The 24,813-nt window shown below is 38.2% G+C and overlaps 1 protein-coding gene across 7 annotated transcripts in view; it reads left to right on the forward strand.

Annotated features, from left to right (window-relative positions):
• LOC124137530 (protein spire homolog 1-like) overlaps window positions 1–24,813 on the forward strand; it is a 133,064-nt gene that overhangs the window by 76,706 nt on the left and 31,545 nt on the right. For all 7 annotated transcript variants that reach the window (XM_046503861.2, XM_046503862.2, XM_046503864.2 and 4 more), the window contains exons 4-7: window positions 9,824–9,949; window positions 13,449–13,514; window positions 15,138–15,296; window positions 16,396–16,482. In XM_046503861.2, coding sequence (XP_046359817.2) covers window positions 9,824–9,949; window positions 13,449–13,514; window positions 15,138–15,296; window positions 16,396–16,482 — 438 coding nt within the window. The remainder of the gene's footprint in view (window positions 1–9,823; window positions 9,950–13,448; window positions 13,515–15,137; window positions 15,297–16,395; window positions 16,483–24,813) is intronic.

The following is a 24,813-nucleotide window of genomic DNA, read 5'->3' on the forward strand; positions in this document are numbered from 1 at the left end:
GGAAGGGAAAATACTATGGTTCAGGGACTGTGAGACAGACTGTGGAAAATCTAGACTTGCTCATTTAGGGTTATAGCATTGAATTAAGGGCTGGTTGGAAGGGAAAATACTATGGTTCAGGGACTGTGAGACAGACTGTGGAAAATCTAGACTTGCTCATTTAGGGTTATAGCATTGCATTAAGGGCTGGGTGGAAGGGAAAATACTATGGTTCAGGGACTGTGAGACTGGGTAGACTGGGGTGTGTTTGTATAGGAACTTGTGTTCAGGGTGGTAGGAAAGGAGGATGACATAATGCAAAAGTAACTTTTCCTTGTGTTTAACTTGCTTATGGTGCCTTTAATGGATTATCAGAATGTTTTATACTGTTCTCAAACCATGCCATTAAAGAGTGACTGTGTTCCACGAGCTGGTGCCTGGTTCAAGTCAGGTCTAGGTTATGTGTTTAGTGCCATGCAGTGTTCCACGAGCTGGTGCCTGGTTGAAGTCAGGTCTAGGTTATGTGTTTAGTGCCATGCAGTGTTCCCGCTGGCTATTGAAACTTTCAGTCCTGATGGACTGGCATCTCTAAAAATTACCAGTCCCCCCTAATTTTTGTCAGTCCCAACATTCAAAAATAACAAATGTATGAAAATTACCTGGTTTTAATTCTTTCAACATCATGTTCAGTGCAATGAGTCATCTCTGAAATAACTTAGTTAGATCTACACGTCATTCACAGAAACTTTAGTCACTATTTTCTACAAATGGATATTTAACCTCGAAGCAAAGCAAAATGTTATTTCCTTGCACTAAAAATAGACAAGGGGATGACCTGATGGTAACAGACAAGCTGATTTCTTAAAAAATATGCTTCTATGAATATCACCGATGTTTTGTTCAACAACAAAGATTTATAAGGATCTTTATTTGCTGGTCCACAGGGACTGGCTGTCACCTGAATTACCAGTCAAAGCCTAAATTGTAAAACTGGTAATTACTGGTAAACAGGAACACTGGCCATGTAGGGGCTGTGGGGTAGCCTTGTGGTTAAAGTGTTTGCTCGTCACGCCAAAGATCCGGGTTCGATTTGCTACAATGTGTGAAGCCCATGGTGTTGCCAAGTGTGGTATAAAACCTCACTCGATTTGAATTACCAATTTATTATTAAAGAGGAAAATTTTATTACTGATATTTTAGAATGTATAAAGTAATCATAAAGATAGACAGCGAGTCATTATAAACAGTAACATGGAAATTGTCACATTATAAAATATGAGATGGATTATTTCAAATTATATAGAATATGAGATAGAACATATCCTATACAGAGTAACATAGAAATGTCATATTATAGAAGATGATTCAATATAAGAGAGATACTGTTATTAGCCAGTGGAAGTATATTCAGGAGCAGTGTTGGTATCTAACTATGCCAGTGTCTTGTTGAAAATTATTTATGGTGACAGTGTTGTCACCAGGTGACGTTTACACTGATTTTTGACAGGGCACCTCATCTGTCAATCATCCTGGTCTGAAATCGACAAGTTAATGTTAGCGAGCTTATCAGAAGCCCAAAGGCGCTGGTTATCATTGTTGAAATGCAGATTCCTGTTTTTTATTGATTCGATATTATCTATGATCAAGTATACATTGTACTTAAAAGGAAGTACATCATATAATGCCTAGAGATGTGATATTTTGATAGTTATTACATTGGAAAGAAAAATCATTTCATGTCAGAAATATTTTATATCCACATTTACACAGCTTAACTGTGTAAAATTTTCAAGATGTAATTATTTAAAGAAAAAAGATTCAGTTATCAACAGATGTGTGTCACAGGTGTATCCTGTAGCTTGTGCTCTACCTGTCCTCCCAAGTGGCAGTGTGTTGCATAGTCCCATGATACAGACAAGAATATAACAATTCTGGCATTTAAACAATTATCCCAATGTCACTATGATAGTATTACCTGTCAGTGGGTGGGAGGGGGCGGTGGGGTAGCGTTCGCTTGTCACGCCAGACCCCCGGGGTCGATTCACCTCATGGGTAAATTCTGTAAAGCACATTTCATATGTCCCCTTCCGAGATGTTCCTGGGATATTTGTTAAAAGTTGTAAAACCAAACTCACTAACTCTGGTAGAGGGGAGTGTACCTGCTTGACCAGTTGCAACATCTTTCAAGCCAAAATAAACGAGTTTTTAAACAGACTATATTTTTTAAACACTTTAGTGTTCTATCCAACACTATTCTAGTTTAATATGTATATCTAAATACGTTTTGCCAGGGCTATGCTCAAAATGTTCCCAATCGGACATTTTGAGACATCTCCTGAGACCTACAGTGGGTACCCGGGTATAGGGTCGGGTAATAGGGGGGTGGGTACCTGGGTAGTAATTTTGGACTCGTCCCAGCCCTAATATGCTCAATATTTATTCTGAATGTAGTCAGGCGAGAAATGAGGGCATGTTGAAAGAGAATCTGAATTATTTTTTTTACACCTGGGAAATCTATTTACATTTCTCACAACCTCACAACCTTCTCTGCAAAATTCACAAAGGTGAGATAAATTATTAAGTGGTATTGGGTAACTGCTATCAATTGTGGTATGTACATGCATGTCAAGTTGTAGGAAGCTGTTCCAGGCTTGTTATGAACAGGGTGGGGTTGAAATCAACGTAGATGTCACATCGGGCTGTCACTAGTGAGCCTGGCCATGGAGTCAGCTGTTTCCCCTGGCACAGGTGCGAAACTCGTCATGCTCTACGACACTGACTGATTTTATTACCTTTTTCCATGTACATTTCCTGATGTGTATTGATGAAATATACGATTAGAATGACATGTATCTGAAAAAAGTTTTATTAACTATTTATTAAGTGTGAAGCGTCATCAATAAATATAATTGAAATTTACTGTGAAATATAAAAAGGTTTTTATGGTTGATTTTTTAAGGTTAATTTGAAACACACACTCTAATATACATGTTAAGATAAAATAAAGCAGAAAGATGTTCCAAAAAAGCATATACATGTATTCAATTAATAAACATCTTTTTGAATTATTTATCCATAAAAAAGACATATTGGTCTGATCTAATTTTATAAAACAAGTTTGATGTGTTAAGTCTCAGATACAACACATGATAACAATTATATATATATATTGATATTTGACAAAACATATTGTCTACAGAGTAGATCTGGCAATATTTCTTAAAGAAAAAAACAAATAGGTATTTCTTGCAAAAATGTGTGTTACAATTGCATAGATCATTATCTGTCTCGAATGTAGACCATCCCACGGTGTTGTGTCGTGATCCAACTTTCTCATATATGTTGTAATATAAGCATAGCTGTTACGTGCACTGTGTCAGTGAGGGATGGTTGAAAACAGCCATGTATCATGCTCTAATTGGTGTGTGGCTTGCTTGGCAAGTACAAAGCTGTGATATGACGTGGGTCGACTGTGGATACAGATTTAAGGGTTGCATGCTCTACATTCACCCCGAGACCACCTTTTCATTGTGATCACCTCTGTGGTCTCGGATGGAAGTTGCTTGTTGTTACCCCGCCTGACACTGAGCTTTAAGGGGATAAAACAACGATTGGTAAGCTTTGAGGTACTGTAATGTGTCTGAGAGGGGTATTCATGTTGAAGCTGTGGCATGATATGACAGTGGGCTAGCGCTATAAAACCAGAATATGCCGGGACTGCTTCAAGCAGACCTACAACAGACCTACAACAACAGACCTACAACAGACATACAACAGACCTAAAACAGACCTACAACAGACCTACAACAGACATATAATATACCTACAACAGACCTACAACATGTACAACAGACCTACAACAGACCTACATACAACAGACATACAACAGACATACAACAGACCTACCTACAACAGACCTACAGCAGACATAAAACAGACCTACAAAAGACCTACAGCAGACCTACAACAGACCTTCATACAACAGACCTTCATACAACAGACCTACAGCAGACCTACAACAGACCTACATACAACAGACCTACAACAGACCTACATACAACAGATCTACAGCAGACCTACAACAGACATACAACAGACCTACAACAGACCTACATACAACAGATCTACAGCAGACCTACAGCAGACCTACAACAGACATACAACAGACCTACAACAGACCTATATACGACCGACCTACAACAGACCTACTGCAGACCTACAGCAGACCTACTGCAGACCTACAGCAGACCTACAACAGACCTACAACAGACATACAACAGACCTACAACAGACACGTGCATGCACATGGCTATAAGAGCAATCATCTTGAATGCAACGTTATGCCCCATTTCAGATTTATTGTACCGCTGGCTTGTCATACATTTCCCTTCTTCCCCCTGTTCACACGCTGCATGTCACAGATTCACCAAACTTTTGACCTTTCTTGATTTCAATCAGACAAAAAAGATTATCGTTTCAAAACATGTTAGAAATAGTAAAAAAATCTTTTGTTATGTAACTTTCTGTGTGTCCTTCTTCCCACAAAGATTGTGAATGTTGTTCACAGCTTTTATGTGTGTTTTTGTTGTGTAACTCCGCACTCAGCAATAGTCCAGCTCTGTGACAACGGCCTGGAAATAATCGAGTCTGGGCCAGACAATCCAGTGATTGATATTGTGATCAATGATTGGGGTAAGATGACACGCAATCAACTAAGTCACCGAGTCGGACCACCCGATCCATTCAGTCGCCGTTTGATTATTTACGGGTTGCCGTCATATAAATGGTCTATTGCTGAATGTTGCATTACCAGCACACACAGATCGTATTGCCCAAAGAAACGTTGTACTGACCAAATGTATATACAGTCTAACACCGTTGTGTCGAAGCTGAAGGCACACCTACGTAAATACTTTGATTTATCCAAGGTTGGACACAACCGAAAATGGTAAATAAATAAGGAATAAGGGACCTAACTTTTACTTCAAGGCAACAGTAAGTTTGACACATCAAAGTTTGACACAACAGTGTTTGTCTGTACAACTAGCAGCAAGTGAATGGGGTGGCTTCATATCACCAATATTCAGTTCAAGTTTCTCCCAGTGTCATGCATCAAACCCATGACAAACAGACACTTCAACCACTATGCTATCCTTAAACTGACAAAAATATGTTACAGAGTACAATTCCAATGTGCCATTTTGTCACTGACTCACCATCTTAATTGCGATGCAAATTGATGCAGTCAAGTGCTCACTGCTCTTGATAATGTATCCTAATTAGTCCGTGATTTCAGATTTGTTACAATAGCTAATGATAAGCTGTCTAGACTCGTGTGGCTCTTGTTTGTGCCGACCCGTGAAGATCCTGGGTAGATTAGGTCTTCAGCAACCAATGCTTGCTGTAAAAAGGCGACTATACTTGTTGTGAGAGGCGACTAAAAATTTCGGGTGGTCAAAGAAGTAAATTTGGGGATCATGAATAATTTTGGGGGATATTTTTTATCAAATTGTGTGCTCCGTCTTCACTACAAATTTTTTTTTTTATCCAAAAATATTCATAATCCCTAGCTTTTTTTCAGTATATGTAATCAAGTATTAGTACTTGTATTTATCAAACTTCCAATGGGGTAGACAAATGTTCATCATACCAGAGACCCAATAGTTGTGATTTGTCACAGACTCTTTGCTGTCATTCTTTGAGGAGCGAGGGGGTCTAAGGCGCCGCGATTCGCTGTGCAGAGTTATGTCCCTTGGGCATGCCAGAAACCTATGATTGTGGGTTCGAATCCCTGTTCGCCCTGATTATATTTCTAGGTTTGTCAGCACCATACCCGTGCTCGTGGGTTTCACCAAAGTGGTAAACATCTGAGACCTACATCACTTCGGGCTTTCCTCCCACATTAAGCTGACATACCGTGATATAACTGGAATACTGTTAAAAGCGGGGTAAAACCCAACTCACTCACTCAATTACTCTTCGAGGAGCGACATGAATAGTTCATAAATGGTCCAGAGCTGATAACAAGCTCTTCTTTTGATTAGGAACTGAAAACATTTCATGCCATTGATGAGGAACCCTTTATGGGTGTGTGTTGTGTAACGTCAAACTCAGTCATATTCCATCTATATGACGGCGATCTGTAAATAATCAAGTCTTTAACAGTGATTGACACTACGAGCATCGATCAATGCAGTTGGTATATAATGACATGCAATCAACAAATTCACCAAGCCTGACCACCCAATCCGTTTAGTCGCCTCAAGGATAAGCATCGACTGCTTGAGACCTATATTCTTACCCAGACTCCCACAGGTCTGAGCTCAGAGTACAAGACAGATGAACTGCGCAGGAAAATTAAACAAATCATGTGCTACATGGAATCATTTTTCCAGTGTTGGCTTGAAGGTGGACTAGTGGTAGATTGTCCGCCCGGAGAACAGAAAGTCCGGGGATTGATCCCCGGCCGTGTCATACCAAAAGACGTTAAAAGATGGTACTTGTTGTTACCCTGCCTGGTGCTCGGCATTAAGGAGCTAAATCTAGGACTGGTCGGCTCGGAGTCAGTATACTGTGTCTGTGTGGGATATTCATGTTAAACTGCGGCATGGTATCTCTGTGGTCTAGCACTACAAATCGGCATCAGTCAGAACTAGTACAAGCAGCCACACACACACACACACACTTCTCTGTATAAGTGCAATAATCTTGTTCAACCCCATTTCCCCTCACCTCACCGTCACCCTAATGCACTCTGTAATAGGCTCACTCTGCAGGCCTATTGGGTAAGCATGAGTTACAATGACATTAGGGCTCTGACTCTCAATCGGAACCTGGACATATGATATGCAGGTTATGTTCAAGCATGTTTATTTCCACTGAGACAATGTTTAGTTTGGCTGTATAGTAAGTAGGTCAGCAATATGTTGCCAGCAATGTGCATAAATACCTACCTTTTTGAAATAATGAAGTGCATAACTTAATGAGTGAGTGAGTGAGTTGGGTTTAACGCTGCTTTTAACATTATTCCAGTTATATCACGGCGTGTCAGCTTAATGTGGGAGGAAAGCCCGAAGTGATGCAGGTCTAAGATGTTTACCACTTCGGTGAAACCCATGAGCACGGGTATGGTGCTGACAAACCTAGAAACATAATTGGGGCAAACCGGGATTCGAACCCACAATCATAGGTTTCTGGCGTGCCCAAGGGACGCAACTCTGCACAGCGAATCGTGGCGCCTTAGACGACTGGGCCACCTGTGACCCCTGCATAACTTAATGGATCAGGTGGTTAGGCTCAGTGACATAGGTGATAGCATGCCATCATTCCTTGAAGGCGTGGTTTGTTGCTCATAATATCAATCACTGGATTGTCTAGTCCAAACTTGATTATTTCGAGGCATCATATTGCCGGAATATTTCTGAGAACAGCATTAAAAAACAAACACTGGTCATGTTGGTCGATAGACAGTCAACTTAAATGGGGATTACAGGTGAAAATGACAGCTAAGTATGAACAAGACAATGAACTGATTGGTTAGGGTAAAATTGTGAAAACTTCCCCCAACATTACGGTGACATGCCAGGACAATACTGTTCGTAAAAAAACAACTTCACTCACTCACCCTGGTGCTGACAGGTGTATGGCCTGCCAACTAAAGCTAATTGATTGACTGAAGTCATCTTGTATCAATGGCTGTCAATACTCCTTATAAAGGCAGTGTCATATGTGGATTGGGAAAAATGTAATTTATTGTGATTTTTAAGCCAGATTTGTCAAAAGCTTTATCTGGATCTACCAATAGTACTAAGTCTACATACTACTGGCAACAGCTGATTCAAAACTTATATTAAATCTTTTGACAATTTGTTAACTTAATGCATCCAAAGAATAATATTTGTGAAAGAGTTTCCATCTATTGAGAGTTATCCCTTGTAGGAATGGACATTTGTGAAAAAATTACAAATTCAATAGAATTTGCTTGTTAGAATGACAGTGAGTGAGTATATTTTTACGCCACTTTTAGCAATATTCCAGCATTATCACGGTGGGGGACACCAGAAATGGGCTTCACACATTGTACCCATGTCGGGTATAAGAATGACAGAATCTTAACATCCCATTTTAGGATAATAAGTACATGTTCAATAGAACTTGTTTTGTAAGAAGGACAGGATTTTTATGGTTCATCTCATCAAGGTGATACGATTAATAATTCTGCCCTCTTGAGTAGTACTTGAGGGTGAGGCTGTTGACAAAGCAACTCTCTGATAAGTGTAACTCTTCCTTCTCCTTTGTGTGTGGGTACAGATGACAACTTGTGTTTGTCAACTGTGGCCGCTCAGCCGTTGTGACCCATGTTTGCCCAGAATGTTTGACAGTAAAGATTGCATTTACTTGCGGGATATTTGTCGCCGGGAAAAATATTTTAATGGCATGTCAAGATTTTGTGCATCTTCATTTGAAACGGTCATCATTTTTGGTGTCATTAATTGACTTTGTCATGGGAAAATTGTTTACTTATACCAAGGGAGTGTTGATGTGAATGATGAAATATTTAAAGTTTGAAAATATATTATGCTTTTGTCTGATGTATGTTTGTTATGAGATATTTTAATATGAAAAAGTGAAGGTTGTAGTTTTTAAATATCAACTACCTTTTTCAATGCCAATTTGAAGTTTATTCATAAGTGTATTTCAACATATTTTTCAGAATGTTGTTCCTTTGATAAACAACATCTGACATTTTTGCAAGTAGATATGGACATGCTGTCAAATTGACAGGCGAGAAACTATGTTAAATATGTAACTTTTGCAAAAATTGTTGTGGCTATTCAGATGAGTCAGTCTTGAAAGACATGTTTTCTTCCTCTCACAGAGCTCCAGATAAGCTGCGTATCTGCGTAAAATATGCATCAGAAATGCAGAAATTTGCAGTAAAATAAAATCCAAGCGTATCAAATACGCAACGAACATTACAGATAGGCTACAAAAATAAAACTTGTGCGTATCATCAAAATATTGTGAAGTAACCCTGCGTATTCGATTAGCAAATCAGCAACTCATTTTGAATTTATAAACGGGCATTCCGTCAACCTTGCCAAATTCCACGATGACAGTTACATCATGATCATTTGCCATCACACTTTCTTGTGGAAGTATCGTGGTATTTTTGAGTCCTATAAAGCTCTCGAACCCACGAGACACCAGTTTGCAGGGACTAGATGAATAGTGTTTTTAAATATTTAACTGAAATACCCACATGTGTAAAAGCTAGTGGGTAACAGAAATTTGAATACCCAGATAGAATTACTGATACCCAATGATTTTAAAATGCATGAGTAAAATACCCACAACACCAAAAGCTTATCTGGAGCTCTGCTCTCAGATTACTATGGTGAGAATAAAATTAACATATTAATTTTGAATAAATATCAATGGTAGAAACTGACATATTTTGTCCACTAGTCCCTACAATGATAACATACAGCAAAACCCTTAAAAATGGCAAAATTGTACTAGTCCTTATGATACCTTAACTATTGGGCAGTTTGGCAAGGACTACAGGACTAGTGCCAATTTCTAACGCTGAAATATATACATTCATATCACTACCATTGTATGCGCACGTTTTACAAATGACAGAATTGTTTTGATAAATTCCTTGCTTGAATGGACCAAGGGAAATAACTCTAGTGAAACAACCTATAGTCAGTTTCAGAATATCCTTTTGAATTGGAACTCACCATGCAAGCTTAAATAAGTTTTTGTTTTCTTGAAAGGTAATAGAGAATTATTGAACAGCTTTTAGAAAATCTTTAAATGTATACTTTGTTTGTTTCAGTGTTGCATTCGTCACCTGTCTTCCCGGCAAGACCCCCACCACCATTACAAGGCTGTGTGTCGTGCAGTGGTCACCGAGGCTCAAGAGCTCATCACATTCCTCGATAAAATATCATCAGATCAGAAGGTATTATCATTTATATTATTTCCATATTTCATACGCTACAAAAAAGTATAAAAGTATATTTTAAAAATCATCACATTCTCAAACTTTGTTGCCTCCTGAAATTGTTTACAATTATATGGGTTTTTGGTTCATTCATGCATATATACTCATAAATATACACTCTGTGTTAACTTCCCAAAATATGTATGTTTCTTAATATTTGAAAATGTCTTACATTGTGGGGGAGACATGATAAAAAATGAAGGCTTTTATGAATGCTTCATGTAAATTTGATAAATGTTAAAAAAGTGATCTATTTACATTTTACTCAAACAAAAAAATTCACGAATAAATAAGAGACTTTCTGATGACTTCATTCACAGCACAAACATATTTCAATTTTTAAGATTTAACAAAAATTAGAATTAAACTTTGATCTAGTGTTCAAGGCTAACTGTAAGGACAGATGCCAAGATGAGAAAAAGAAAACGTACATCTATATTCTTATTTACTCACCAACTTCTAGCATGCCAATCAAACAGTTACGATGAAGATGTTTCAAATAAATTATCCCGGTTCCCCGGTTCGCCCCTATGTTTCTAGGTTTGTCAGCACCTTACCCGTGCTCGTGGGTTTAACTGAGGTGGTAAATGTCTGAAACCTGCATCACTTCGGGCTTTCCTCCCAAATTAAGCTGACACGCTGTGATATAACTGGAATACTGTTAAAAGCGGCGTTTAACCCAACTCACTCACACACTCACTCAAATATATTACATGGATTAAAGCAAACAACACTCAAATTCTCCGAAGACCATGTTCTTTTCAATATGAGGAGAATATATATATATATTTTTAAAAGGTGATTTTCTTTAAAAACGTGTAAATATTGTGTTGCAATGACTAAACAAAACATGCCAGCGTGCCATGCCCTCTTACAACGCAGAGACTGAATTTGTCAAGATGGGAATCACTATTGTGACAAGCCCTGTTCAAATCAGCAATCATTTCCAAGTCTTGTTGGCTAGTTAGGTTTGCTTGTGTAACGTTTCTTCAAAGAAACGGCTCGATAAGCAAATGTCTCAATGGTTTCACTGTAAATGTATCTACTCTAGTGCCAAATCTAAGCTAAATACTACGTCTTGGAAGTTCAAAATGTGATTATTTGTTTCAAGGGATTATGTCAAGCTTGAAGCTGTTTTAGTTGTTCTTGGTCGTCATGCTGCTGAGAACATTCAAAGAAAAACCTGGTGTGTCTACTTTGTATGTGATTTGGAGCTGCTGTGCGATCCTCGAATGACAAACAACAAAGTCTTATATAAAATGTGTTGCCTTTCAAAAGCAGCTTTTACAAGAATAGCTGAAATTTAAGTACTGGGCTGAAATTTCACTCTTTATTTAAAGAAATATTTACATGATATTTACGTAATATTTTTCTGGAACTGTTGAGTGAAAATTTGCTTGTACTTTTAGTGTTTTCTATAAAACATTACCTCATTTTGTAATTATTCATATTTAGTGTTTATTTTGTGTTTATCTGTTATTTAAACTCAACATAACATAACAGTAAATGACCAATTTTCTCTGTATTACCTTTGCAGACAGATTAATTTGATTTACTGTAGAAAACTAATTATGGTCTAACTGACAGCAGTATTAACATTCGTGATTGGAATTAAAGCAATTGTATGTTTAGATCTTAAAAAGGAGACAAAACTATTGTCATTGGAAAACATTGTGAACTGTTGTATTTCAATAATGTGAAAAAACATTGATGGCTCAAGGTATTGTTACCTATATAGCTAGTGACCTCAAATGCTGATTAAACCCAGGTCCAAAGCTTGAATAAAATCTTGAAATCTGTACTAGAAGCCATTCTTTATTTGCTTGAAGTAGCACAATTTTTAAAGTCTGAATGTACTCATGGTCTTCTGTGTTGTGATTTTTTTCAAACAAATACAAAACAGAAAAAATATAAAAATGATTTTATACACGTTATTCAAACGAAATAATGTATTTTTGAAATGATCAACATGACATGCAATTAGTTGAAAAAAGTAGAAAAATTACTAGTTTCACATTTCCTGAACGCCATCTAATTTCCTTGTAGTGCATTGAGAAATCCTGATTCCAGCACTCTGGTAGCTGTCTAAAGAGGCAGTGAAAATTCTTCCTCAAATCATTTACCTCTCATCCAACACGTGCTGTGTTGTTGTACGTGAAAAACCGTCCTCTGAGACACTTTGAGACATTTAGGTTATCACCGCAATGTTGGCACTCTTCTCAACTTGGAGGAGAGATTCTCATGGCTGTTGGTTGAGCTTACTCGAATCTTAACTCGCGTAGCAATGTGACAATGGATTGAAGCATCGCTTGAAGGTGCTACATTCTTAAAGAAATCTGCTAATCCTTGCTTATAAACTTTAAGCAAGGCAGAGATATGTGTGTTTGTACTTGAGGAATTATTCTTAGGAGTTTGTCATGAACGTGAGAGTTCAGGTGCAGACAGTGTGAGCATTTGGCCGCCGAGTACGAATATGTTTGTGGACGTTTCCTTGTTGTATAATATTTGTTTTTAATCTGGCTCCCAAGAGATGTGACTGAAATTGTCTCTTTATTTGTTTAAGAAATCAACATCATGTTTTTTTAGTTGAATCTCCATCTTATTCAAATAGAACTTGTCATTGATGTGTGTTGCGGATATTATTTGTGTAAAGAATCCTTTTACGTGGATGAAAAAGAAGTGATGAGTGCAAAATTTGAAAACACAGATCTCTGCCAAAGACTTAATTTCAAGCAAGAACTTTGGCATAATTCATGTCACATGAAAGTGCGCGTTCCATATATTCTTCAGTTGTGTACAGTGACTTAGGTAAACTGTATCAGTCCATGACTTTAGCCACTAGTCTGAAGCCCGTGTCTAGTAACATTCTGCTCAGTCTGGTAAGATCAGCTTATAAAAGTGCACATGGTAACACTAAAATATACAGAAAAATGATGCAAAGAGCCAAGTTCAAGCTCGTAAACTTAAAAGTTTTGGCACACAGCACCTTATTGAAACTCTACCCTTTCCAATCCCACCAACCCGAGTCTACCCATCCCACCCATCCTCCTCCTGAACTCTGCCCTGCCCTGCCCTGCCCTGCCCTGCCCTGCCCTGCCCTGCCCTGCCCTGCCCTGCCCTGCCCTGCCCCAACTCTCTCTCCCCCCCGCCACCCATTAAAGAAAAAAACCCAAACCAAACCCCCCCATTCCACCTCACTCCACCCCACCCCAACCCTCCCCAACCCTCCCTACACCAAACTCTATTCTACCCTACCCTACCCTACCCTACCCTACAAGACCTTATGCTACAAAAGCTGTTCCTATCCTGCCCTTCAATACCTACTCTACAAACACTACCCTCCCCAACCCATAATTTAATATTCATTTGCAGGGCATGTAAATTAAAAATTAATTTTTCTATAGACATTTAAAACATTCAGTGTTGTTATATGTGGTAATAAATATCCTGTTTACAGAACCTTGCTAAGAAGAAGGAAGCACCTGATGTCGACACTGTTGAAGAACTGCAGAGATCTGATTGGGTGAGTACTGTTGTTTGTTGTCATGGTCACCTCCCACGATCCGAAGTCTCTTCAGCCCCTTCAGCCCCTCAGGGAGGCTATTGCTGGTATGTTCATTATTTCCTTTAAGAATCAATACATTATTTCAGTGTGAGGTTAATAGTTTCACATGTGCAATCTCTGCATGTCAGTGATGAGAGTCCGTTTCACAAGTGCCTTGACACTGTGTCATCAGCACCATGAAGCCCCACGTCAGTACTTTAATCTGTGCAGCAATGTTTCTTGAAACAATGGCTATTAGGACACCATGTAACTATTGACACCTTAGAAACCATGTAACCAGTAATTGGATACCAGGACACCTTGGCTTATATTGCAAGGGACACCACACCACCAATAGCTCGACACGTAGGAGAACATGACACCAAATAGCTAGACACCCAGAAGACCATGCCACCAATAGTTAGACACCTAGGAGAGCATGACACCAATAGCTAGACACCTAAGAGAGCATGACGCCAATAGCTAGACACTCAGGAGAGCATGACACCAATAGCTAGACACCTAGGAGAGCATGACACCAATAGCTAGACACTCAGGAGAGTATGACACCAATAGCTAGACACCTAAGAGAGCATGACACCAATAGCTAGACACTCAGGAGAGCATGACACCAATAGCTAGACACCTAGGGGAGCTTGATACCAATAGCTAGACACCTAGGAGAGCATGACACCAATAGCTAGACACCTAGGAGAGCATGACACCAATAGCTAGAGACCTTGGAGAGCATGACACCAATAGCTAGACACCTAGGAGAGCATGACACCAATAGCTAGACACTCAGGAGAGCATGACACCAATAGCTAGACACCTAGGAGAGCATGACACCAATAGTTAGACATCAAGAAAACTATCACACGAATAGTGAAACACTTACGAGACCATGCCACAAGTATCACTACACGTAGGACCATACATCATCAATAGCTGATCTAAACACCCAAAACACCCTTATACCATTCGCTAGACACCTTTAAGACCATGGGCCCGTGAAGATAGAATAGAATAGGTCTTCAGCATCCCATGCTTGCCATACAAGGTGACTATGCTTGTCGTAAAAGGCGACTAACGGTATTGGGTGGTCAGGCTCGCTGACTTGGTTGATGCATGTCATCGATCCCAATTGCGTGGATCTATGCTCATGATGTCAATCACTGGATTGTCTGGTCCAGACTCGATTATTTACAGACCACCGTCATATAGCTGGAATATTGCTGAGTGCGGCATTAAACAACAAAGCAAGCAAGCAACCAACCAACTTTAAGACCATGACACAGAAACCTAAGTCACCTATGACACCAACAGCGATATGCCTTTGACACTATCTCATCAATAGCTTTACACCTATGATGGAAATATCTAGATACCTATGACACCATGCTATCAGTAGTTAAACACCCAGGAAACCATGGCACGGAAAGCTAAACTTCTAGGACAGCATGACACCATTAATACATGTAGCTTTCAATACAACTGGAAGCCATATGATTAATAATACTCTTTGCACAATGCTAAGACATTGTTAGACATTGTTTGGATGTGATCATTTTGCACTCCATCTTCCCCCCCATTGTGTTCCAGGCTCGTCTGTGGGTGCAGATTATGCGACAACTCCGTAATGGAGTTCGGTTAAAGAAAGTCGAACATGTGGTCCTGCCACAGGATGAGTTCGAGCTCACGCCATTTGAGATTCTTTTGGAAGACATCCGATCTCGGAGATACAATCTCAACAGAATAATGGTGAGTGGGAGCGGCAGTATACACCTTGTGATGGAGATTAAGACAATGAGCATTGCTCAGGAAATTATTGTTAACATACTTTTTTCGAAATTGCAAATGAACAGAATTGTTGTAAAATAATTATAATTTGGTGTGGTTTCGGGAGTGAAATTTAATATCATATCATATTTGTCTGCTCTTTGTTTTGTCTTTTGAAAGATTGACTTAATCATATTTGGAGGTGTGTTAATTTTACAAGTTCCACATTTCTCTTTCTGGTTCACAGTCACTTATCTCCCTGTTTTGTGCATGAGAAAAGTTGCAGCATCAACTAATGCCTAATCTGCAACTTAAAATAACTTTTCTATGTTTTGCATCAACCTTCCACTTTCTTATTTTACTTCAAAACTTGAATTATTTGCACCTTTTCAGCTGGTTGTCACACCCATTAATTGTTTGCATGAAAATCAATGATCACAACCTTTGTGAATGCAGTTAAATTATGAGGCCATTACAACCCCAAATAACCCCTCATCATTCTTCAGGATAAATCCATTTTGACAGGTCTCAACTCCAGACAATAGTGCATACTCTGTTCCTGGATAGATCAATTCTGGAGACTTCTTTTAGAGCCAGAGAAGCAAGTGATGTTGGTGGCATTTTGATTTAAAACTCGCCATCAACATTCATTATCCTGCTTGATCAAAGCTAATGCAAGGCATCCAATCTTGCCGTTGTCCTTGTTGAAAACTTTGAACCCCATAGTACTTTTTGAAATCATTATTTTATTTCTAAAGGGTTATGTTTGGCAATGAAGGCCATTATAGTCAAAATAATTTAAGATATGGAAGTCTTTCTGGTCCATAACAGCTGAATTATGCGTATTCAGTTTCATCGAATAATAGGGATAGCTCTGTCAAAAATTGAGTGGTGCAGTTTTGTAATGAAGATGTTTCTATTTTATTTGTTTATTTCTATTTTTTAGATTTTTCTTTTGAAAAACAGTTTTTACTATGCGAGTTGAACTGTCATGAGATTTAGCCATGTCTGTCATGCTTTGACCCTGTTGCCATGCTGCCATGCTCTCTTACATGTCTGTCTGTCTGTCCATCCTCCTCAGGTCAATGGTACCTTTCCCCCTAAAGTGAAGAATGATGCTCATGCCGTCATACTGGACTTTATTCGGTCTCGACCGCCCCTCAGAAGTGTGAGTATTTTACTTCTTGTTTTTGTCCATCTGGTTTGGGTTGAGGGTTAGCCAAGTGGTCCCAGCACTTGTCATCATGCTAATAAACCGTGTCAATTCCTAATGCCAGAATGTTTTTAAAAAAAAAATATGTTTAGGTTGAAGATTGAAATGATATAAAAAAAAATCAATTTCAAATAGATATTTTAATTTCTCCAAAATGTTAAGTTGGTAGGGTAACAGTGGTGGTTGGATGACTAGGGAGTCGTCAAAATTTGTTGTGTTTTATAGTTTTTGAGAAACAACAGGTATTAATCATAGTATTTTAGTAATTTAATTATGTTGATAGCTACAATAAATTAGGATGGCATTTTACATTATATGGAATAAAAAAAAAAACCACACTGCTTTTTATTGTGTTTTTTTTAATATTTCAATTTTTGGGAGTTGGCATATTTGTAAACCAAATGTTATAACAAAGTTTGGCCCCAACATGGCTGCGACGTTGCTGAGATGTGGGTGATGTCAAGTTACAGTTACTCTCTTCATTGTGTTCCCCCTCTAAATCTGAGATCCCTGGAATATTGCCAAAAGCAGCATTATGCCTCACTCACTCTAGACATATACCCAGTGGATTGATTGTGTACTGGTTTGCTGTTAGCAAGAATCAAGTGAAATGCATGAAAAAAATATGAATGCTTGGTGTTTCAACATCACTTTTATTGTTTTTTGTTTACATATGGCAAAACTTTGGTCATATCTTACTGCAAATAGCTGCAAGAATGCTGATGCAGTGTTAAACAATAATCACTCACTCACTGATGCATGTTTCTGACCTGATAAAAGCTCTTGTAGGGGAGATAACTCTTGAGTATTCTCAATACTAAGGCTGACAGGTTTTATGGATATGCTTTTTCAGTATCAAATATCAGATGCTACAATTTATCTTAATTCAAAATGTTGAATGCATTTCATCAAAAAAATAATCCTTCATATCCCACACACTATTGAAAATTGAAAATTGTCATTCTTACATTCTAAGAGTTATCTCCCTTGGGAAGTCACATGGATTTTCCTGACATTGTAAGCTTGTGTTTCGTGCTTGCATTGCATGCTGATTAATCCTACATCTATCTGAGCCTGGCTGTGTAAGTGATGCTTCACCTCCAGGACAGGGTTTATAGCATGTTATAAAAGATTTGCCGTTTGCTCCCAGTGTCAGCAGCTTATGTCAGATTAGCTGTAAGATGAAGATTTGCTGATGACAGAAATAGCCTTCAGCAGGTGCTCTTGTCTTAAAGTGATACAGCTCTGTGGGGATTCTGTGTTAGAAGTGGTCCCCAGCAGTCTAAGAGGTGACTTAATGGATAGGTTGGTCAGGCTGCGTGTCTTGGTTGACTGCGTGTCACTGTACCCTGATGACGTGGATTGTTGCTCATAATATCAACCACTTGGTTGTCTGGGTGCAGCATTAGAAACTAACATTTTTGGTCCACTAGTCCTTATAATGATAATATATAGCAAAACCCTGTGCCGAGTGCCACATTAAACAACAAGATAATGACTGAATAAAATTTGAACTTTGTTCAAGATTTATTAGGGGAAAATGGGAACAAGATATGTTGACTGTTGAAGTTTACAAGTGTTTTACGTGATTTTAACTATTATTTCAACATTGATTCAAATAAAATAAAATAGACTTTCTCCTGAATAAGTTTTGCTAGCAGCATTTCTTCTTTCTGAAGACTACCAAACAGCTTCGAAATCCATTCATAGTAATTCCTAGATCCATTTTCCAAATATAACACAGACATTCACAGATATTAAGGTTCTATTCCTGTCCCTAATACCCTCCACTAGAAAGTGCTGACAAGACAATCAATAAACACTGAGATGAGCTTCCACATAATGCAGCCTATTGAACACGATGTCCAGAACAGCAGCCCTTCAAGGCTGGAGCTCGCTCAAGTGAATTCTACAGCCATCTAATTAAGTCCAGGTATCAGTTTAAACGAAGGGCCTGCGTCTCGTGTGTACAGACAAATGAACAGAAAGTATGCAAGAGTGTTTGTACGTAGGATGATGCACGTTTATTCTGGCGATCATATAACCACTTGTTTGGATGTGCTGGAGACTTAGGGTTAAACTTTTGTTGAAATTTTTCTGTCTGTTTGTGTACATCAGACAATCTCTCCTACCATTTTTTGTGATGTTAGTGACTCCTTTGCATCTTGTGTTTAGCAGTGGTGTAATGGATACCTGTGATATTTGGTAACAAGTGGCCTTGGCAGTGTCATAAAAGTGTCATGGCGAAATGTGATAGCATTAACTGAAGGATGGATGAACAAGCATCATACTGTTTCAGTAGATTGTGGTTTAATTGCTGTCGTCAGCCTAAAGTACCCCAGCACATCCTTAAGTGGGTTGCTGTGAAGAGTTATGTCCCTTGGGCATGCCAGAAACTATGATCATGGGTTCGAATCCCGATTAGCCCTGATTATGTTTCTAGATTTGTCAGCACCATACCCGTGCTTGTGGGTTTCACCAAACTTGTAAACATCTAAGACCTGCATCACTTCAGGCTTTCCTCCCATAGCTGTCAAATGGAGTTAAACCCAGCTCACTCACTTCTTCAGTGGGCTAACCCCTGGTAGTTGCAAGAGCTAACGAAGGACATCTTCCTGAAGTAAGGGAGTTAACTGATTAAATTCAGTTTCCACCCTTGCCGCGTTAGGCCAAAATTATGGAGTTATATTTGGCTGGAAAAACGATTCTATGCATAGTCCAATCAAATCCTGTAAATGAAACCAACATCCTGTTCATAAACAACATGGCAACCGCCGTGACGGATTCATTTGATTGCAGGATTTGCAGAGCATGTGTGTACCGTCAATTGGGCGTCAACAAATATTTCTTGTTTTTAATCATGGTGCTCAAGTGATTTGATGCACTTCACAAGGTAAAACCCATTTTGTTACAGTAAAGATCTTTGTTATAGATGACATAGACTTTACTTGGCGCCACCATTTTGTTTGCAAAAGATATGAGAGGTGGAATCTGATTGGTCAGTAGGGAGGATATAGAAGGGACATAACTCACAATAGCCAATGGTGGCACTACAATCGAGCCCAGAAATTACAGCCTAGTTCGGCGAGGGTGGATACCTGACTTTTACAGTCAGTTAACTCCCGAGCCTCTGGAAGATGACGAAGGATGGTGTCTGGTAGTTGCAATGTGTGACCTGGCTGATCCTGTTAATATGTCCCCCAAAAGACGATTGTTGCTCATGATGTCAACCACTGGTTTAAATGGCCTAGATAAGTACAATGTGACAGCTTGAATATTGTAGAGTGTGATCTTTTTGTCTGCTTCAAGTTGAAAAATATGTTTGTAAAATTAGAAGTATGATGTAAAGATTTGTAACTGATTATAAATTTGAAGTGTGAATGAGTTGTCTTTTATGCGAATGTAAACTGTATTTCAGTTATATCACAGGAGGTCAACTTGATTCGGGTCGCAAGTTTTTACCACTTTTGTCAAACACACTATCATCTGGATAAATCTGGGATCCTTACCCAAACAATAGGCTCCTGGCTAAACTCTGCAAAGCGTTATAGATGACTAACCTAGTCATACCCTGGACAAGTAGAAAAACTATAAATAGACTTGAGAAAGTATTCAGGGATTTTGAGACGGTCCCTGTCCTCCCCCGCTTGCATGCGTACATTTCAGTCTCAGCTGTTCCCTGCTGTCTGTGTCCGGTTCATGTCATATAATGAATGGTCCCTGCCTACATGTCACGATCGCACACATTGTTCCTCTCACGTCCATTTCAACCATCAGGTGCTCACTTGCGACCACCATGAACCTATGTATGTATCACAGACTTTCATTTCTGTAAATACTGTTTGCTGTAATACTGCTCTTGTATGGTTTCTTGCTGTCTGTCCAACGTTGGAATTTGTTTTGTATATTTTAAAGTAGAAACATATGACTGGAAGTGATTATTTGATATATATTTGGTCATTACTTTGCTTGCAGTTGTAACAATTTAGTAAATCATGACATTTTGTTTTCCCTTCAAAATTTCTTTGTAAGATTGAAGTCATTAATTTTATCCCTTTGTGGATAAAAAACTAAAAAATGCTTGAAGTTGTTAGGGAAATGTTTTTCAATGATATTAGCAATATATATACCTGCATTACAATTATAATAGAATAACCATAAATACATGTGTAATAAAAATCCATCCCAACATGGAATATATTGCCTGAAGTAATTGTTAAGGAAATATGTTTCTCATTTATATCAGCAATATATCTGCAGTTAAATCATATCATGATATGATTAATTTATGTGTCATATAATGTGTGTTGATTTCGAGCAGGGTTATTTTAAAAATATGATTACAGCAGTCACATGGATAAAAAGCCCAGTGTCTTGCAGTTCCCGTATTCCTTTTAAGAATGTTTAGGATGTTTACAGCAGTAGGTCAAGTTTTACTTGTACACATCAGGTAGCCTTGTCCAGTATGGGTCCCACCCAGAGAATCTACAGTGAGAGTGATCTACACAACTGATTTGTAAACATATAATATGAATAGGAGAGCTACCTGCACTACACTACCCAGTCTCCCCAGAGGAGTATTTACATATTTCGGGAGGAAAGTGTTCTGTATCTATTGAGTTTTTATTCAAACATTGGCGGAGTATTTTTACATAACAGTTATCCAGAAGTTTGACTCTAAGTATCGGATTTAGTTCTGCCTGTTAGCTTGGTAAGTGAAATTTGAATGGCATCTAGTAAAGGAATGTTTGTGGGAGAATGTGGGAGAGCTATTTTCACCCAGTTCTAATGAGATTTAAGTTTGTTGGGAGTATGATGTTCATGTTGTTTGAATACTTAAAGAGAAACGTGCTGTTGATTGGAAGAAAGTGCTGTTTGGTGACCTTTCTTTGGGAATGGGGCGTTGTTTTCAGGGTTTTTGAGTGTAATTTGATTGAAATCAGAGTTTCAATATTTCATGGAAAGTTTGTCTCCTTTTTTGCAACGTGGAAATAATTTTGTTGTACTTAGAAGGATGTTTCTAATATTTATTAGTTTACAGTATCGTGGGTTTGATGGTATAAGTCTCTGTTCTTTCATTGTGATGTGGCTGCAATATTGCTGATGTCATTCTTTTGGTGATGTTTCAGAACAGTTACAGGTACCTGTATCCAGCGAGGAATTTGCAAGTTTTTGTGATATGTATGTCATTACACAGATAATGTCTTTATAGGCATTTACAAGTTGAATATGGGGCGGTCGGGTAGCCTAGTGGTTAAAGCGTTCACTCATCACGCCAAAGACCCGGGTTCGATTCCCGACATGGGTACAATGTGTTAAGCCTATTTCTGGTGTCCCCCGCCGTGATATTGCTGGAATATTGCTAAAAGCGGCGTAGAACCATACTCACTCACTACAAGTTGAATATACATATGACAAGGCATACTGCGCATAACAACTTCCTTTGTGTTTGTACACCATGTTGAGGCTTGAATATTGGCCCTTCATCTGGCGGGTTTCATCCACAACGTTTCAGGGTACTTGTTGGTGAAATGAATTTTTCAATTTTTTCAAACCCATACGTCAGTCCGAAAACTTTGCCCGCGCGATTTCTATTAAACTATTCAGTGGATTCATCTTAAATTTAGTACATATAATCTGTGTCATATGAAGGGGTGCAGTCAAAAGAAAAATATTGTTTTGATTAATTTTCCATTTTTTAATGAATTTTTCAAACCCTAACCCTATCCTAGATATTTAATTTGTAACTACTGACACACTAGGCAGGTCGGGGTTATTAATGAGCCACGCTCACTTTTGCACTTGTTTGAATTATTTTACAATGTCATATCAAGACATGTCGGTAGGATGAACTTGCAGGATCACTCGAGCCTTTGGCTCGTGCTATAAAGCGTAACGCGGAACGCGGAACGCATAGAACACCTGTACCTTCATGATCCTGCTACAACTGAAAAATGTGTTCGTTATTTTGTTCAAAAGAAATCACAATGGATGTGTTTATTCTCAATAATATTTCACAAAAATTAGATTTCTTCAATTCTTTTAATTCATACTTTTGAAATGTTTTCACATTAATTTATTATTTGGACATAAATTCATTATAATTCCTCTTCCAAGTCTTATTACATTTGAAAACATAAATATCCTATGATGTTTATGACCAATATCAACTTTTATAACAGTTTTTAGAGACATCAGTGTATGTTTATAGTATATAACAGGTTTATCATATTTTACTGAGAAGCAAGTTATTGTCATACGGCTAACAAATACACATACTGTTGGCCTCACCAGGCAAGACTGGTCTCCTTCAAAGCAATAAAACCAATGTCATAAATTAACCAACAATAATTAGGCATAATTTCTGCATTAATTTATGTCCCAGAAGAATATTTATGGCTGTGATGACAGTGTGTCTTCGTGGTTTTATTGATTGAGATGTTTGTTCAGTTGGTCATTATTTATAATAAGTGGGAAGGCAGACAGTATTTTTATCTGTCCCCTTTGACTTGATCCTAAGCCTCACATATTACAAACATGGAAAGCTTGTTTCGTCTGTCTGGGGTTGACTCGCAGTGTATTTTGAGCCAACAAGGTGACACTAGGGGGCAGTGTTATAATATGGGCGCACTTGCTGGTCGATGGTAAGTAGGCGGAAATCTTTATTAGTTCCTCAAACATGTGGTTTTTTTCGTGTGAAAAAGTAGAAAAGGTTAAATTAATTTTGTTAAAAAGAATTTTCAGATAATATTTGCTTTTATTTTGCTTGGTGATGATTACTATTATTGTTATTGTGATGATAATGCCATCAATGATGATAATGAAAATTATTACTAGTTGTCCCCTCCATAGGGTTGTCTAATACTGTGTTTATTATCATGATGGTGATTACAAAATTGATAATGTTGATGATGATGATGATGATGATGTTGATGTTGATGATGAACCCAAAGATAACTGGATAAATATTCAATCATTTCAGTTATTGTTTTTTAATCAGTTTTTGTCATATGAATGAAGTCAAAATGGGGATATGATTATTTTTTGTTCCCTTCATGGATGTGACAGGCTTAATTAAATGCGCATCATAAGATCTCCAATTTTCACTGTATTGACGTGAGTTCAAAAGAAAAATAATGGGCATATTTTCATCAGTCATTCATTGTCCCTGTGATTGACACTTCTCCAAGATATTTCGGTCCAGTGTTACATGAACCTTGCAATGTGTGGGTGATATTTCACAGAATGATGGAAGTTAATGGACTCAATTTCCCCTGATCTTTGACTTTAAGGTCAATGAAAATATCCCCCATTATGCCTTGGCCCATCCAATCTGTTGAAGTTAATGAATTTGGAAGTTTATAGCGTGTAATCTGAAAGCAGTACATGGTTAAATTACACAGAATCATGGCAGAATTAACCCTTCATGGCTGTAGGAAAGTGGTGAAATCATCAGTGTTATATTGCATGCTAGGCTGACAGGGTGGGGTAGGGATGGTGGTGTGGGTGGTGGTGCAGTAGGTTTTTAAGGGTGAGGTAGAGGTGTTTGTGATGAAGAGTGGGGGATGAGATAGAGAATACTATAGGGGTGGCGGTGTGGACATGTGGTGTGTTGTGTTTTTTTAGGGTTTTTTGGGGGTGGGGAGTGGGGGTGGGGGAGAGAGATAGAGGCATTAGTGAGGAAGGGGGTGAGGTACTGATAAGGAAAGGTGAAAACTCTTTACCAAAAGCAATAACAGCTTATTCAAATTTTGTGTGTGTGTTTGTTTCACCTTACCTGCAAAACATTCAGAATATCACTTTAAAAAAAAGATTTTTTAATATATTTTTTTTAAACGTAAAACATTATCTTTTAACCAAATAATAACAAAAAGGGTTTTAGTATGATGATCATGACAAATCTTTCCCCATCACAGTCGCAACACATGCCCACAGCATTGTTGTGGTATATGAGGTGAAGGAATTTCTGTGACTAAATATTCTCCTTTTGGAGAATCATTCATGTTTTTGATAGCTTTTAGCTGTCCTTCAAAATACATGCATGGGGCTTCTTTGAAGGCAGGAGAGTTTCTTTGATACAGTATTCCATTCACGGAAATGGATTACTAGCTTGTGACAAGAACAGATCACAATATCATGCACATCCTTACAAATAATGCTAGGTTCTTCTTAAACATCACTTTGCTTATGATAAATGACACCTCTGTAATTACACTAAAGGTTAAACCACCACACAAGAACACAGATCGGATGTTTATGCAACAGTAGTCTGGAATCGTGAGTTTT

Source organism: Haliotis rufescens, unplaced genomic scaffold, assembly GCF_023055435.1.
Source record: "Haliotis rufescens isolate VD_foot unplaced genomic scaffold, xgHalRufe1.0.p SCAF_19, whole genome shotgun sequence".
Classification (NCBI taxonomy): domain Eukaryota; kingdom Metazoa; phylum Mollusca; class Gastropoda; order Lepetellida; family Haliotidae; genus Haliotis; species Haliotis rufescens.